The sequence below is a fragment of the Eulemur rufifrons genome, chromosome 27 (genome assembly GCF_041146395.1).
Source record: "Eulemur rufifrons isolate Redbay chromosome 27, OSU_ERuf_1, whole genome shotgun sequence".
NCBI classification, from domain to species: domain Eukaryota; kingdom Metazoa; phylum Chordata; class Mammalia; order Primates; family Lemuridae; genus Eulemur; species Eulemur rufifrons.
In genome coordinates, this window is record NC_091009.1 from 22,037,435 (window position 1) to 22,054,570 (window position 17,136).

The 17,136-nt window shown below is 47.4% G+C and overlaps 1 protein-coding gene across 1 annotated transcript in view; it reads right to left on the reverse strand.

Annotated features, from left to right (window-relative positions):
- Positions 1–6,798: 6,798 nt before the first annotated feature.
- Positions 6,799–17,136, reverse strand: part of SMYD2 (SET and MYND domain containing 2) — a 45,753-nt gene continuing 35,415 nt past the window's right edge. Inside the window, exons 7-12 of the mRNA XM_069459430.1 lie at positions 15,881–15,983; positions 13,452–13,562; positions 12,646–12,766; positions 11,509–11,683; positions 9,423–9,531; positions 6,799–7,108 (exon numbers count right to left, since the gene is read on the reverse strand). Coding sequence (XP_069315531.1) covers positions 7,028–7,108; positions 9,423–9,531; positions 11,509–11,683; positions 12,646–12,766; positions 13,452–13,562; positions 15,881–15,983 — 700 coding nt within the window. The 3' untranslated portion in view covers positions 6,799–7,027. The remainder of the gene's footprint in view (positions 7,109–9,422; positions 9,532–11,508; positions 11,684–12,645; positions 12,767–13,451; positions 13,563–15,880; positions 15,984–17,136) is intronic.

Sequence of the window (17,136 nt, forward strand, 5' to 3'; positions counted from 1 at the left end):
ACCTGATCATACTGAAGGTTTGGTTTGAAATTTACAAAGTCCTCATGGTTGGAAGAAACCTGAAAGGGGGTGATCGCTAAGTGAATAGAGCGAAGGATACATAGAAATGAGTCTTTTTCACAAGTGCAATGATAGCCCTCATTTAAGCTCCAAACGCCACCTCCCCTACCCCCACTGTCATTTGTTCCGATACCAAACTGTTGATGTGGAAAAGGCAGGCACCAGGCTGCTAGAGAAAACCCAAATTCTTGCTTTTGTCTTTTCACCTTTTTTAAGAGCTCATCTCACCTCTAGGTTTAAGGTTGCTGCCCTGTCCCAGAGGTTCACCCAGTATCTGCCATAGCTCCTACACCATGAGCCCCCCGTAATGTGGGTGGACACTTTCTGTATGTATCTTTGATAAGTAGCAGGTGAATGTAACAACTAACTCTACCAGTAACCCATGAACTACCTCTGTCACTACACAAGGGGTCATGTGACTACCAGAGATCCCAAAAAGTGAGAATCATAAAAGTGAGAATACTGGAAGCTAATCTGGAGTGAAAGGAGATGGCAAGCACATCTCATTAAACATATAAATAATCCTGGGCCAACGTGACAATTACAATTCTTGAAAGAAAGACTACGTAATGTTTCAAAAGAATAGATAAAATAATGCCAAGGAAATTGGAGAGAAAGGTAGAATGCAGGAGAATAGGTGCACTGATTTGTTTTCTCATTCATGAGTAAATAGACCATTTTATTTTCTTTCGTTGACAGAAAAAGTAGAGATCGTATAACTTAGAGATGAAAGAGTGACCGCTAGGAGAACTTATTTGTCTTCAAATACACTATTAGCAGAGCTGGGGAAGAAAACTGTAGAAACAGAAGAAACTCCCCCCAAACTAAAGATATATATAAGAAACAGCAACAAGGAACACACGAATATACAATAAAATGAAAATAGGATCAACGTGTCTATTTTATGTGATTTTATATTTTCTTTAATAAAAATAAAATGGGAAAAACTCACCAGACTTACCAGTTATAACAAGAAACATAATGGGAAAAAAAGAATTCATAATCGCTAAAAAAAACAAAATCTAGGAATTAAGAATGTGTAAGACTTGTATAAACATAAACACCTCCTGAAGCAAAACTTAGACAAAACTGACCACATTCTTGAGTAGGAAGATTCACGAAGAGGTCAGTTCTCTGTATACCACTGACTCTAATGCGAGTCCCATAAAAATCACAATAGCACTTTGGGTGAGGTAAGAAAAGGCCAAGGGGGGACTCGTCTAAATGATTCTGAAGTTACTTGGGGTGGTTAAACATGGAAGGGTGGTCAGGAAAATTCAAGGGAACACAGAAGAATTAGCCCTAGTGTATAATAAAAGTTTTGCAATGCAACAATAATTAAAGGAGTATTCTGCTGGCACCAGAATAGACAGCTCAATGGCATGAAATATGCAGAAATAAACCAAAGAATTAGGGGAATGATAACAGCACTATTTCAAATCAGCCAGGGAAAATAAATCATCCAGTAAATGATGTTAGCATAAATGGCTAGCAGTTTTGAAAATTAAAGTTATTAGAGTACAGTGAAATACGTTAGTAAACAATTCCAGATAGATCAAAGATTTAAAGATATTTCTTTTCTTCATTTAAAGATGAAAACAGTCTGCATTTGTATAGCAAGTGTCATTAGTAGTAAAGTTAATGGACAACCAGAGGAAAAATATTTTCAATACATGACAAAGAGCTAATACCCCAATATACATTAAGGTCATAAATTATTGTGAAAGACATGAACAAACAGCAAAATGGGCAGTGGCCGTTGCGGTGTCATAGAAAGATACTGGTCTTTGTCCCCAGTTCCTGGCATACAGCTCCTAAAACCCTTGGAATTTTGTAATAAGGGTGATAGAAGCCTCCTTTGTTCTAATGAGGCAACTGTTGGCAGGGCCCTAGGCAGCTTCAGGACGGGGGTTGGTCTGCAGAAAGAGCAACCCTTGATTAGAAGCTTAGAACTTTCAACCCCACCCCCAGCCTCTGGGGAAGGGAGAGGGTCTGGAAATTGAGTTATCACCAGCAATCAATGATTTAACCAATCATTCCTGTGTAATGAGACCTCCATAAAAACTCCTAAACAATGAGTTTCAAAGATGGGTGTGATGGCGCATGCCTGTAGTCCCAGCAAGTTGGGAGGCTGAGGCAGGTGGATCACTGGAACCCAGGAGTTCAGGTCCAGGCTAGGCATCATAGTGAGACCCTGTCTCTAAAAATAACGAAGCAAAACAAAACAACAGTGGGGTTTGGAGACCTTGTGAGTTGGTGAACACATCCACATGCAAGGAGAGTAGCCCCCCGAAACTCCATGGGAACGGAAGCTCCTGCGTTCCAGACCCTTCCAGACCTCACCCTGTGCTCACCCTCTGTACCTCTTCATCTGCCTGTTCATTTGTATTCTTTATATTACAATAAGCGGGTAATAGAAAGGAAAATGTTTTCCAGAGTTTTGTGAGCCTTTCTAGAAAATTACTGAACGTGAAAAAGGGGAGGGGGGTGTTGTGGGAACCCCTTGACTTTGTAGCCAGGTCAGACAGAAGTGTGGGTCACCTGGGAACCCGATACTTGCAACTGTCATCTGAAGTGAGGGCAGTCTTGGGGGACTGGGCCCTTAAACCTATGCAGTGTGACACTAACTCTAGGTGTCAGTGTCAGAGTTGAATTGAATCGCAGGACACAAAGTTGGCGTCCAAAGAGTTCAAAACTGGTTAGTGGGCGGGGAAAAACAAAAACAAAAACACAGACACACTTGGTTTTAGAACTGTTTTGAGTAAAAACACCTTATTTTGGTGTCACTGAGATTTGAAAGAACCTGATGTTTGGTGTCAGAAAATGTGGGATTCACTGGAATGGCTCTAGCTAGCGGAAAAGCAGTTTGGACAGAGAAAGGATGAAAGGGTGGGTGGTATAGAAACTTTGATTCCTGGGTGGTCGCATGGACCAGTGATCAGTGACTGAATGTGAAAGTTACTAGTGGAATTTAGAGTTGGATCTAACTCCTGAGGAACTGGTTCACTGGATGCATAAGGAAATGAAAACTAATAAGAAAAAAGCAAAATATATCATCCCTTGGGCTTTGCTATCTGTAATAGCTAAAATGAGATGAAATGAGCGTGCTGGAAGGACCCTGGTTTTGGTCAGTCTGAGCTTTGGCCACTAGCCTCGAAGCTGCCCGCAAAGGGTAGAATTATGCAGGGACAAGAGAGAGTACCTTTAAGACCAGCACAGTGGTGGAGCCTAATGTCTCTTGCAATGGTAGAAAAAGTTTGGGTATGAACGGAGGGAAGGAGGAATAGTAGCTGAAGGCAAAGGAATGAGTAAATGAGTTAGGGAATAAGGGAAATCCAGTATTACAATAAGATCTTGAAAGAGGCTCAGAGAAAGGGATGATGCTGTCTCTTAGCTCAATTGTGTCAGAGGGCTGAACGGGTGAGGACGTACCTTGCAGAGATCACTCTTGCATTTGGAACCCCACAAGATCACATGGAAGCCCACACACCTGAGTGGCCTCAGCCTGGGAGACATTTTCCAGCAACATGACGCTAGACTAGACTACCAGTGACTGCATGGGAATCTGGAACTGTGCCGGTAACTTTTAACTGTCGTAATCCTTTTGCTCTGAGGGATCTGTGGGTCAGACAAGGGGATGCCCTGTGGCATCATGGAAAGATATTTGGCCTTTGTCCCCAGTCCTGGCATAGAACTCCTGAAACTCTTGTAACTTCCTGAGTGACATGGGTGATAGCAGCCTCTTTCGTTCTAATGAGGTGACCCCTGGTGGGCCCCTGGATAGCTTCAGGGTGGGGACTGGTCTCCAAAAAGACCAAGCCTTGATTAGAAGCTTAGAACTTTCAGCCTCAACTCCCTAACGTTGGGGAAGAGTGAAGAGCTGGAGATTGAATTAATCACTAATGGCCAATGATTTAATGACTGATGATTATTTAAATCATTAAATGATCAATCATTAAAAACCTTTAAATGCTAGAGTCTGGAGAGCTTCTGGGTTGGTGAACACACCTGTGTGCCAGGAGGGTGACATACCCCAGCGCCACGGGGACAGAAGCTCTGTGCTCAGGACCCTTCCGGACCTGACCCTATGTACCTTTTATCTGCCTATTCATTTGTATCCTTTATAATAAACTATTAATGGTAAGTAAAATGTTTTCCAGATTTTTGTGAGCCATCCTAGCAAATGATCAAACATGATGGGGAGAGGATCGTGGGAACCCCCTGATTTCGCAGCCAGGTCGGACAGAAATTGGGTGACCTGGGGAGCTAATACTTGCAAGTGGCATCCTGAGTGAGGACAGTCTTGGGAAACTGAGCCCTTAACCCTACAGAGTGTGACGCTAACCGCAGGTAGTGTCAGAACCGAAATGAATCGGAGGGCGCTCACTTGGTCTCTGAAGAGTTAGAAAATGGTTGGTTTGGTGTAAGAACTGTTGTGACTAAAAACAGCTCAACCATGAATATCGATTCACTCAAGCATTAACAGTAATTCCAAGTGTATGAAAATCATCCAACCTCACTATTAAATGCATATAAAGCAAAATATTTCACACAGATTGTCAAAACAATATTTTTAATGATAATACAGTGTTCTGAGGGAGAGAAAAACAAATACTATTATATCTTAGTGGTAGCTAATGAAGTTTTTTTTTAAAAGGATAGTTGGCCATATTTATTCAAATAAAAAAAAAATGTTCCCACTATTTGATCCGGAAATTACTTTTAGGAATCTATGCTCAAAAATGTTACCAACATGACAGCAAAGTTCTATGTTTAAGATTATTCACTGTGGCGTTGTTTATAAGAGCAGCAGCCGGGGAAAACCACACATCCGTGAGAGAAGGGTAAGTGACTTACCACATATGCATTCAATGCAATATTCTGCCTCCAAAAAGGAAGAGGCGAACGTGTAAGTGTTGGAATGAAACAAGATCTGCATTGTTTAGAAAGGCAGATGGAAAAAATCGTATGTTGGTACCATTCTGCCTTTGTTTTTCTAAATCTGTTTGCATAGGTGTTAATACATCACACAGGCAGGGAAAACACCGGGACCACGTAAAGAAATCTCTTTACAGTGGTTACCGCCGTGGAGTAGGGCAGTGAGGAAGAAAGAACAGCTCCCCTTTTAGATACACGTTTGTATTATTTGAATTTATTGAGCAAGTATTACTTTCATCCATTTTCTAGAACCTGCAGAAATGGTGTGCTAAGCTTATTTTAGGCACAGCCACAAAATACGTAGTAAATTAGCATTCTTAAAACACTAAGCTCCCCTTACCTGGGACCTTGCCTTACTCCTCCCTGTGCACGAAGAGCATTTGCAGATTCAGTAGCTGATGTTCAATCAGTGTCTCACGGGACAAGAGAATGCATTCTAGCTGCTAAATCCCACTGTGTGCAGAAAACTCTGCGTGAAAGGTGTGTGTGTGTGTGTGGGTGTGTGTGCACATGTGTATGGATGAAAAAGGGAGGCAAACACAAGGTTTATAGCTATTCTAGCTGTTTTCCGATCATGTTAATTGCCGTGTAAACTCCAACAGGCTTCACTTGTTAACCAATGGGGAAGTTCCTGTCTTTGGATTCCAAGCCACTTTCCTAAGAGAAATATCCCTGCGCTCAGGAGTGCGTGCTGGGTCCTCTGTGCAGCGGTTGCTAACAAACACTCCCCCAGGTTGCTGCCGTCCGGGCTGCGGGGTTGCAGAAAGCTGGATTCCTGCTGCCTGTGTGGGTAGAGATCAGTGTTTGCTCAACAACACAGGGTTGGTTGGTAAGGAAAAAATTTTTTCCTTCTCAAGCTTACCCTGGAGTCTTCCCAAAAAAGGAGAGCACGACAGAGAATAATCAACAGAATGAGAGATGGAAAGTTCTGCTGTCAGACAGATGGGGAGGGGGGGTGAAAGGCCAAGAAAGCAAAGCATGCACTAAGCACCTTTATACCCTGAAGGGACAGCAGGCACCAGAGAGAAGATTGGAAACATTCTCCTGCCCGGGAGAGGAACTCAGGTCCCGTGATGTTCTCCACCTCGGAGACTTTTCTTTCCATCTTGCACCTTTCCCCTTTCTTCCCATTTTCCTCCTGCATGGGCATTGTCTCGAGAAAGCAACTGTAGAATAAAGAGGCTGCCTGACCCCAGTCCCAGGGAGGAAACCGGGGCTCAGTGAATTATGGGAAACAGGTGTCACATCCACTCCAAGACAGGGCTCTCACCACCACTTCGAAACCCTCCCCACAGACAGAAGAAGACACAAACCTCAAATACGGTTATCTCTTTTAATTCTCTTTCATCATTCAAGTTTGTTCAGAACAGTACAAGAAGCATGAAGGGAAAAATAATTGCATTTTTATTTTTTTTTATTTTTATTTTTTTTTTGAGACAGAGTCTCACTCTGTTGCCCAGGCTAGAGTGAGTGCCGTGGCGTCAGCCTAGCTCACAGCAACCTCAAACTCCTGGGCTCAAGCGATCCTCCTGTCTCAGCCTCCCGAGTAGCTGGGACTACAGGCATGCACCACCATGCCCGGCTAATTTTTTCTGTATATATTTTTAGCTGTCCATATAATTTCTTTCTATTTTTTTAGTAGAGATGGGGTCTCGCTCTTGCTCAGGCTGGTCTCGAACTCCTGAGCTCAAACGATCCGCCCATCTCGGCCTCCCAGAGAGCTAGGATTACAGGCGTGAGCCACCGCGCCCGGCCTTAAATGCATTTTTAAAACTCTGTCCAAAGTATATTATATAGGAAACCATGCCATTATCTCTTAGGAAAACAAAAGCATTCAAAATTAATTTGATATTAAAGTTCAAGATTAAGACCAACCTCAAAGCATGGCATGTGCAAGGTTTAAGTGCAATAAGTGTTTTCATTCCGATTATTTTGCAGAATTGCTGGAGTGAAGTGCACGATTTGAAATATGCAAAGTCTTTAAGGTTTCCGCTAAGTATTTAAATGAAAACTAAAATGTTGCATAGTTTCAGTGGCTTTCAATTTCCTGTTTGATCTCAGAAATGTATGGATGGTCTTTGCCATGAGCTACTTCCATGATTGCAATGGCCTAGGAAAGAGTGAGACAAATAAAGGATGAGCCTGGGAGGTAAACCCCGCACTCCCCCACCCTGCTTTCGTTCAAGGTCAACCTCTGCTTTACGGCACAGATGCAAACCGGCTTTTAGAGCCTAGGTTCTTCTCTGTAATCCGGCTTTTTAAAAAAAGGAGACAAGATTATCTGGTAACCAACTAGTCACCCAGTCTCTATTGCTGAGTAAAAAAATCCGTGAAAACATCCAGGTAGTAGCTGGAGGGATGATGCAGAGAAACTGACTTCATGACATTCTTTTGCCTCAGGGTTCTAGATATTTCAGTCAAAAATGCTTTACGGACTAATTTGATTATGTTCAACCAAGAAAACAGGTAATACTGGAAAAGAAAAGTCCATAGTGAACTTTACATCAAACCTATCTTGATTTTAGTTTACAGTACTAATCTGTAAGACATGGCTAAACTATCTTTCCTGTTCAAAAAGTATATTATTTTGTGTTTTTTGAGACAGGGTCTTGCTCTGTTGGCCAGGCTAGAGTGCAGTGGCATGATCATAGCTCACAGCAACCTCAAAGTCCTGGGCTCAAGCGATCCTCCTGCCTCAGCCTCCCAGTAGCCGCAACCACAGGCACACGCCACCATGCCCAGTTAGTTTTTGTATTTTTTGTAGAGACAGGGTCTCGCTATTGCCCTGGCTGGTCATTCTTTCCTTTTAATACATAATCTAAAAAACTTAAAGCAGGTGCAGGTTTCATGGGGGGATGCTAGAGAGAACATATTTAATAAGGCTTCTTCATAGGCAGGCGTTATAAAGTGATTGCGTTTCCAGTGGCTCAATCATTTCTTAGCTGTGTGACCTTAGGCAATTTACTTAACCATGCTGTGCCTCATTTCCCCCATCTGTAAACTGGAATACTATCTACCTCTCAGGGTTGTTAATGCACAGTGTTTCAAATAGTGCATGGCATATAGGAAGTATATATCAAATCTAATCTATAAGGATGTATTTGTTCTTTTTGATTCAACTATATTACTCACAGATAGAAAAACTTTTAAATTTCTTCCCTAACAGGGAATTTCTGATGACCTGTGACCATGACAGGCATTCCTTTCTATTATACATTTTACTCCTAGATTTCAAACCAATAGAAGGCAGGCCAAGCAACAGCGCACACCCTCACTATGGTTCAGACGCCTGCCCTTGCCCTCTGCATGAACGTCCAGACTCATGCTCCTTGCTCAGATCTGCTCCGGCCTTCACTGATCTGTTACTTACCTGCCAGCACTTTACAACTGTGACCTAACTGGTTACTTTTTCCTCCAGCCTAAGACAATAGGTAATGTTATCTTAGAAGACAGACTCCGTGGTTTAAAACAAAGTGGTTGCTGCGCTCTCACTTCCAGCCTGGCTGGGCCCTGAGCCTTACTCCTTCTTCCCGGACAGTCTATTGGGAAGCTTCAGAGAACGTGGAGGATTAGGCCTGCAGCCTGCGTCCAGGGCCCCAACATTTATAAACAGGACTGTCCCCCAGATGACACTGGATTAACTGTCAACACACAGGATGATGGTTCTGCGCTATTGTAAAACGAGAGGGTCGTGGCCCTGCCCCCGGCACGCGGGCAGCGCAGGCAGCCCTCCAACACTGAGGGCAGATGTTGCCCAGGGGCCCGGCCCCGCTGAGCTGGCTCAGAGCACACGTGGAGGAGCTGAAGCTTTCAACACAGAAAGCCCCTGCACCTGAACGAAGGCACCACCACGTACCCTGGGCTCGTTACTCACTTAACCTGCTCGCACCTCGCTTTCTTCATCACGACCACCTGTCTCATTTTTGTGAGAATCAAAAAAGAGACAAGAGGGTCTTCGTATCTAACTGGCGCTCCATGAATTGTGATGATGATGAAGTGCATTTTGGAAGCAGCAAATGCACGATCCTAACATGGAGCAACTCTCAATATCCAATTTCCTTGATTTCACCATAATGGGGCTTATAATTCTGTCTCCTAAAGGGCCAGTGGGAGAACCGCTCGCCAGCGGCCTCCGTCCACTTCCGTGGCTTCACGAGGCGAGGGGCGGTGCCCCCTTCTCCCCGGCCAGCCCCGCTGCTGTGCACACCCCTGTCCTTACAGTGGGGCCTGGGCGTAGGCAGGGCACAGGCTCAGCTACTCACTCTCCCACTGCTGAACCCACCCCCTGCCGGTCCCACGGCCACAGGGTGGGTGACAGCTGGTCACCCTCCACTACTTCACCCATTCAGCCTACTGGGCATGAAGGAGAAGAGCTACGGGGGCCGTCCAGCCACTGGGACCCTAACCTCAAGCCACAGACGTACCTTCTTCAGGGCCTTCTCTCCCGCAGCTTTGTGCTCCAGGCCCATGTACAGTCTTCCCAGCTTCAGCCACATGGAGGCCACGTTGAGCGAGTACAAGGGATAATGCTTGCTGCGGAAGGAGAGAAGAGACCACGGGCCACCTTGTCACGGGTGCCGGGCATTCCCAGTGACCCTGGGGCTGCCCAGCGCGTGACCCACGTCTCCGCGGCAGCAGGCTGGGTGCTGGGCGGAGCGTGTGGACGGCTCAACGCTGCCTGGTCACTAGACACTGCTCACTATTGCGCAGTGTGTGTGTTTCTGTGTTTCGCAGGAGAAATCCCATACAGAGGCGTTTGTAAACACAACATTCAATCCCAGCCTGGATTTTTCTATTTCAGGAGTACCCAAAGCAAGGCCCTGGGAAAACACCTTTTAAAGTAAATGCCCCACTTGTGAGGGCAGCAATTAGGCCTGTCACCTCACAGTAGAAAGACAGTGCGCTTTTACACACACACACACACACACACACACACACTCCCCAGTGTTTTAAGACCCCTGCTTTCTGCCACACCCTGCGATATGCGCTGGTTTAGCAAAATGATAAGCTCTCTGAAGAACGACCATTTCTTCGAAGACGTTCTTTATCGTCCAGTAGGCGTTCTCTCCCTGGTTTTAAGTGAAGGCTGACGGGTGGGATTGCCTAGCAAACAGCCATTTTCCTAAGAACAGGGCCCAAGCAGCAGCTCCTGGGTGAGCTAGTGTGTGTGTTTATTTGTGTAGGAGCTGTTTGTTTACACACTGGGCTGCGCCACCCTGTCTATCCTGAAAGTCAGTCCGAAGAAGACACGTCCTGGCCGTACTCCTGGGCGGGAGGCCGCACACTGCCCGGGAGACGCCCTGGGACCAGCCCCACGGGAAGGCCAGGGCTGGGCCTCCAGGAGGGGCTCCCTGAGCTCAGGAAGGCTCCAGCACAGCAGGGCCCCGCTGGGAGACCCCCACAAGGCTGGAATGCTGTCTGTCTGTCTGTCTGTCTCCCTACAGATCTCACACAGGGAAGCGTTCATGAGGCCAGAGGGCCTCCTCACCCACTCCAGGAGGAAGGGAAGGCTTGGAGATTATCTCCAAATTAACAAAGTCTGTGTCCAAGCGCAGGTTCTAGGTGCTGGCTTCCCCTTGGGCTCCCCCTGCTGGTCAATCAGGGCACAGCGGGGTAAGTGGATGGGCTGGGCCGTGGCCATTCAGACCAGATGAACTTCACCATCTCCAAACTCAGAACCTGAAGGGGCTCTGAGGGCTTCTCAAACTCATGAGAAACACCTGGGGTGCTTCTGGAACGCAGGCATTTCCGGGTCTAATGCCCAGAGAGTCTGATCTACTTGGTCTTGGGCAGACCCTGTAAATGCATAAAGTCGATGCCTTTAACAAGGGCCCCAGTGATCTGATCTAGACCATCCCAGCCCTGAAATGGCCAGTCAGAGCCAGAAGACATCACGACTTCCTGTTGTCACCACTTGAAGGTTTAATAACCTTCTCAGATAGAACACTTGCCCACACCTAATCATTATTACTACAAATTACGTATCAACTTGTATTTTTCAAACCTGGGGTGGGAGGACATTAGATATAACCACCCGTCCCAGAGTTTCCCCATGTGCAAACTGGGGCTGCAATTGAAAAAGCAAAAGAAGGGAAAGGTGTGAGCGATGATGCAAAGCAGAGTTTCTGAGACGACCACTTACCGATTCACAGGTGCCATTTAACTTGGAAGAGTGGGTGGGAAAAGCAGCAAAGTGGTGGCTTTCTAATACCAGCCTGAACTAACTACTATGGATATGGGCCCCGGGTGGGACCTGGGGGGGACCTGGCCCCAGTGCCCCCAGCATAACCTCAACCTGCCTCCTCGGGATGGTGGCGAGAACAGGCCTGACTCAGGGGAGCAGTGCCCCGTGCCTGTACCTGTACCTCCAGATGCAGGTGCAGAGAAGAGGCAGCTGTTCTAGGCATGTTCCAACACGGGACAGGAGGACGACAGCGCAGCTACTGTATGTATTCCGAGCTACCAAATTCCATCCTGCGCTAGGATGATCAGAACAGCCATTGCAATCACCTGTAGGGCTTAATGATTTTCTGTCCATATCGCAGGGCTCCTTCCCAGTCCTGCATGTACAGGCAGACACCCATGGCCTGGTACATCATGTGCAACATGTACACGTTACTGTCCTCAAACACGGAGCTCATCTTCTCCTGGCTGAGCTCGCAGATCTCCAGCAGCTCACTAGGGGGTGCTGGGGAGTCAAGGAAATGACTGAGGGGGCCCAGGCTGCGGGGAGACTTCCCCAGACAGGGTTCAAGGAGTTATTCTGTCCACTCCGCTCACACCCTCACCCCCTGAAACAGTAAATTACAGAAAGCCAAGCAAAAGTGAAAGGAATGACATTTTTCTCGAAGAAACAAACTGGGAAAACCTGATGACCTTAACTGCTAAATAAAACTAAACGATGTTAGCCACGGGGTACACACCCGCAGTTCTGATGTGAATAAACACTGTGGATTAGAATCCCAAATCCTCAGTCTCCAAATCCTCACCCACGCTGGAACCCTGAGCACGGCTCCTACCAGGGCAAAGTTATTTCTTATGTTGAGAAGCAGTGTGCCTTTCTCTAATTTCCTTGCACTGGTTTAAAGTTCTACCCTTTAGGGTTCAAACCTAATCCCTTTTCAGCTCCCAAGAAAATGCTACCATCTAGTAGTTAAGCACATGGATTCTGATAGCAGAGCTTGGCAAAATCCTAGATCTGCCACCATCAGCTGTGTCCTTTGGGTTTCAAATTACTTGACATCAACGAGGCTGTTTCCTCATCCGCTACATGGGAATGACAACAGTGCCCACTCAGCGCGTCCTTGTGAAGAGAGTTGAAAGAAGCAAGGTTCTTGGCACTGTGCTTTGCCCAGAGTAAAATACCCAACACACGAGGGCCTTCAAGGTTCTGTTCTCAACCTCCCACCAGATGGAGCTCCCAGCCAAACCAGGCAAATAAGGAGAACCAAGAACAACATCATACAACTTTTGACAGCGTTGATATCACATCATGGGTGGTCAGTGTCTTCACGCATTTACCAGAAGACATTCTTCCTTCAATATTCAGAATCTTAAGCCCATCCCTCTCCTGCTCCGCTTCCCCACCTCCCACCATGTCTTGTTGGCGAGGGACTGATAAACTGCCCGAACGGTTGTAAAGGATATATTTATAGTGCTTGGCCCTCCGGAACTCCTCAATGACATTGCGTGCATATCTGACCATGTCACGGATGGCTTCTGCCTTTGGGGGATCGTTGAGCTTTCGGATTTCCACCTTGGCCTTGTCCTGAAGGAAATGTCCACAAGTGTAAGCAGTTACCTCCCATGGAAACCATGGTGATGGGAAAACCTCTTAAATAACACATATTCCCATGCAGAGGGACAGGCTTGCCCTTTTATTAAGGTTACAGAAGAATGAAAGGAAATCAGGCAATGGATCTAAAAGAAATTCAATACTCCACTGCCTTTTTATAGAAACAAAAACAATTACATTAATTTTCTAGACAATCCTTACCCAGAATGTGTTTGCTATGGGCAGATACGTATATTCACACCCCTACAAATCAAGAGGATAGAACAAGGAGGGGTGGCATTGCCAAGACAACCATGTGGACAATGCCAAGGAAACGTCCACGTATTCTCGTGAACAGGTTAGAAAGCCTGAAAATTCTTTAAATTCTTTTTCCTTCTCCCTTTCTTTAGAGCAGTCCTTTTTTTTCAAGAAACAGTCATTTGGCAGCTCCTTCTCTTGTCTGTACAGTGTAATGGAAATGTTTTCATCGGCTACTAGGAGCAGGTTTGAACAGAGACCTGGTCAAACTAGATTCCTTCTGGCTGTCTTTGCATGTCGGGTTTAAAGGGTTAAAAATGTCATATGAGAAGACGGCGCACATCAGACAGGGAAGCTCATTCAGCAGAGAGATCCTGAGAGCAGCGTGCAGTCAGTGTCCCTGCCAGATCGGTGGCCTTACCTTGTCTTTGGTGGTACACTCCTGGCACTCGCAGGTAAAGAAATAAGAATCTCTTAACCGGTCGTTCCTGTCTTCCGTCGGGTACAGGAGATCGATGTAGCTGGTGAAAACCTACGGGGCCCAAAAAGGTGAAGCTTCAGTCTGCTGCAGGTAAACTTGATCCTTATCGTGCTGTGGCTCTGCAGTCACCTGTGGCGGTCCCCTTGCAGGGACGGAGGATAAGGAGGGCCACAGCTGAGGACTGCACTGTTTACTTTAACGCAATGAATTCCTAAACTGAGCAGCCCCCGGATGTTGTCCACCTCCTCGTGGTGGAGAGAAAGAGTCCCTGGAATCAAGGAGTCCCTGAAACAGGAACCTGGGGGGTTGAAAGGATCCCTACACCTCCTTCCTCCCCAAAGACAGCAAGCTGGGGGTTTGTCCCAGCAGGAGATGCCTTGGTCTCCGATGCAAAAGCCAAGGCCCCTGGGCAAAGATTCAGCTCATCTGGGCCTGTGCCTCGGCCTGGCCTTTGTTTGGCCTCTTTTATTTCACAACCCAGAATGGCGGCTCAGGTGCTTTGGTTGCCGTCATTGCCAGGTGTGTGCAGACTGCTGCTGAGTTCCTCTTCCCACATCGGCCAGCGACAGAGCAAGGAGCTCAGCTCGCAGGCTGGGACCAGCAGCCTGAGTGGGCCAGAAGGCGGCGAAGGGAACACCCAGCTTTTAGGACATGCGGAGCTGCTGCCTGACCCGGGGGGCAGCTCCCAATTCTGCGGGGCTGGGGACTTGGCCAGACTCACCTCCGGCTTCAGGGGTCCTCCCGTCCTTGCCTTTTCCTACCAGGGTCCGTAACTGAGACTGGGAGCATATGGAGGAGACCGGCATTTGGACGTCCGTTATCTCACTCACGGGGACTGGCTGCTGGTCCCCCACAATCAGGCAAATGTCTGACTGAACAGATGGGTTTCGCAGAGCGCCAGCGTGCCAGGGGCCGCGGGCACTGCCAGGCGAGCGGGACAGGAGCACGTGCCGGGCTCCGTGCGGCGGGGACAGCCAAGCTCTCCCCGACCCACGGGCACGTCGTGGCTCACTCTGACAGCTGGGGAACGGGTCCCTTCCGCTCTGAAGGGCAAGGAACCCCCACAGCACTGACGTTTCCCAAACGAGGTAACCGTGTTTCAGACGTGTGCGAACACCAGGGCAGAGGGGAGCAGCAGCCAGCCCTGCCCTGCCTCTCAGGGCGAGAGCCTGCCTGATGGATGGTCTCTGTCAAGACTGAGGGACACACAGTGCAACACACAGAAGGTTCCAGAAGATGGCGACAAAGGCCACTCCAGTACCACTGCTCATGGCCCAGACCAAGCCAGTCTAGGTGACAAATCTGTCCAGCCAGCCCACGGAGTGCTGGGGCCTGGTGACCACACTGCAATTGTCCTTTCAGCAAGAGGCATCAGGCTGGGCTCCGCATGGCGTCAGGAAACCTAGACGCCCGGCCCCAGAGGGACGCCCCCTCGTCATGACGGATTTAGCGAGGGGTAGAAAGGCCAACCCGTGCACTGGGCTTCGGCTCCCAGCTCAGCTGTGGACTAGGTACCACCTTCCAGAGAAATCAAAGCATTTACTGTTTAGCACACAGATAATTATATTAAAAAATTTAAATATCCAGACATGCATCTTAAAATAGCATTACAAATTATTAAACTGGAATTTAACCTGAAATGTGCGATTACAGTCCCTAAAAATGCCTGTGTCTTACTAGGGATTTACTTAAGAGCACAGAGCACAGCACGGCAGGTCACCAGGCCAGCCTTTTTCCGATGAGACGTCTTACAAGGTAGTGACGGAATCGCGGGGAAAGGAAAAGACCATCACTGAGCAGGTGACGGAACACCTGGTTCTCTCCACATCCCTCAGTCCGGGAGGGCCACTGACTGCCGCTACTTCTCCTATCAGCGCCGACAACTGGCCACTGTATGACACTCCTCCAAAGTAACCTCCAACCTGAAGTTCAGCTGTGGAACTGACATGGCGTGAAGGCTGATGGGCCACTTGGATCGGGTGCGCTGCAGCTACTGCTGGGTTGCTTGTTCCCTTTCATTGTGGATCTTTTGCAGGGAAAGGAACAGGCAAAAAAAAAAAAAAACCCTCACACTCAATCCTTTGGCACTAGGGATACAGAGACCATCTCCTTTCACTCTCAATCTCTACAAATCTTTGTGAGGAACTGAACTCAAATTTATCCTTCCCTGTTTCTTCCTGACCAAAGATGGGAACGGTAAGCACCAATGGAAGCCCTAGAGTGTGGGACTCCAAGCCGCAGGTACAGTGTGACCGCTGGAATCATTCACAGCTAGTACTATCGAGTGACACCGCGTGGATGTGTCTACACTGCCTTTTAAAAGAGCTGTCTGAAGCCCAATGTCACAGCCACCTGTGACACGAACTCACCTCCTCTCCTGGGTTGATTTCCTGCACAGCTCGTACTTCTGCCAGCGTCCCTTTGTAGGTCACAATGACATTGGGGCAACAACTGTGATTCATCAATGCAACACTGTCGATCAGAAGAGAAAAACCCAGTTTTCTTAATGAGGTAGACGGACTGTTTAGTCTCCCTGGCTGCTAATTTGCTACGTTAAAGGAACTGGATCTTTTCGAGACATTAAAAAAAAAAAAAAAAAAAAAATCTAATAGTTGGCCAACATATTCTAAGAGGTTTTTCTGCATGCACTTATAATCCTATCGAACCTCTAAAACTTTAATCATATTGAAAAGCGAAATCCACGATCCAAAACGGTGCTACCCAAGCCCAAAACAAAAAACACACAATAAAAACAACGACAAATGCTACAGATCTTCCCTCCTGATGGATGCAGCTCTCAGAACCCAAGGCCCACAGCTAATTGCGACTCCCCTGTACACTGTCAAAGACAAATGGGTTGTCATTTCCAAGCAGCTTTTTGTATTCGTGGATTATTTCTCACATGTTTTCTTCAGATGTTGAGAAATGCCAGCTTCCTACGGGAGGGAGGGCGTGTGGTCCCCCGAGAGACCCAGAGACGCCTGCCTTTCTCTGCACCTCAATTTCCTCATCTGGAAAATTGGGACATTATTGCTCCTGCTGCTCACCGTCTGCTTTTCAGGGACAGCGAGAAGGAGAGAGAGAGAGATTCACCTATGCGAGGTGCTTTGAGCTTTCTGATTATATCAAGGTCAAAGTTCTGAGAACAGAAATTTCTAAACTACAGGGAAAAAGTGCTTGATCTCTGAAAATGCTGCCTTTGAAATCACAATGCCGATATGATTTCAGCCCAAAGGGATTTTTCCCCCAATTAAAACTGCCCGGAAACTGGGGCTCATGCTCTCCTATGGGCACTCACAGCCATGTGTATCACTGCTCTGGTGGCCAGTGTCACCTGCCTGACCCTTCAGAGACCACAACCCCTCTTGCTGCTTGCCCCACCGAGAATACAAAAAAGCAGAGGGGTTTCGAAGCCTGGTGAGGACGAGCTGCTCTGGGTTTGCTGTGGCCACGGGGGAGTGGCCCTCCTCCACCTCCTGGCAGCTAGAGGCCTGAGCGAAGTGTGCGGTTGGCCTTGTGCCCCGGACAAACATGCAGCCACTTCCTGCTCTTGTCCTTGGGGAGGGCCACCTCCGCCCTGCACCAAGGCCCACCCGCTTCCTGGCAAGTGATGCCAGGGAATCGG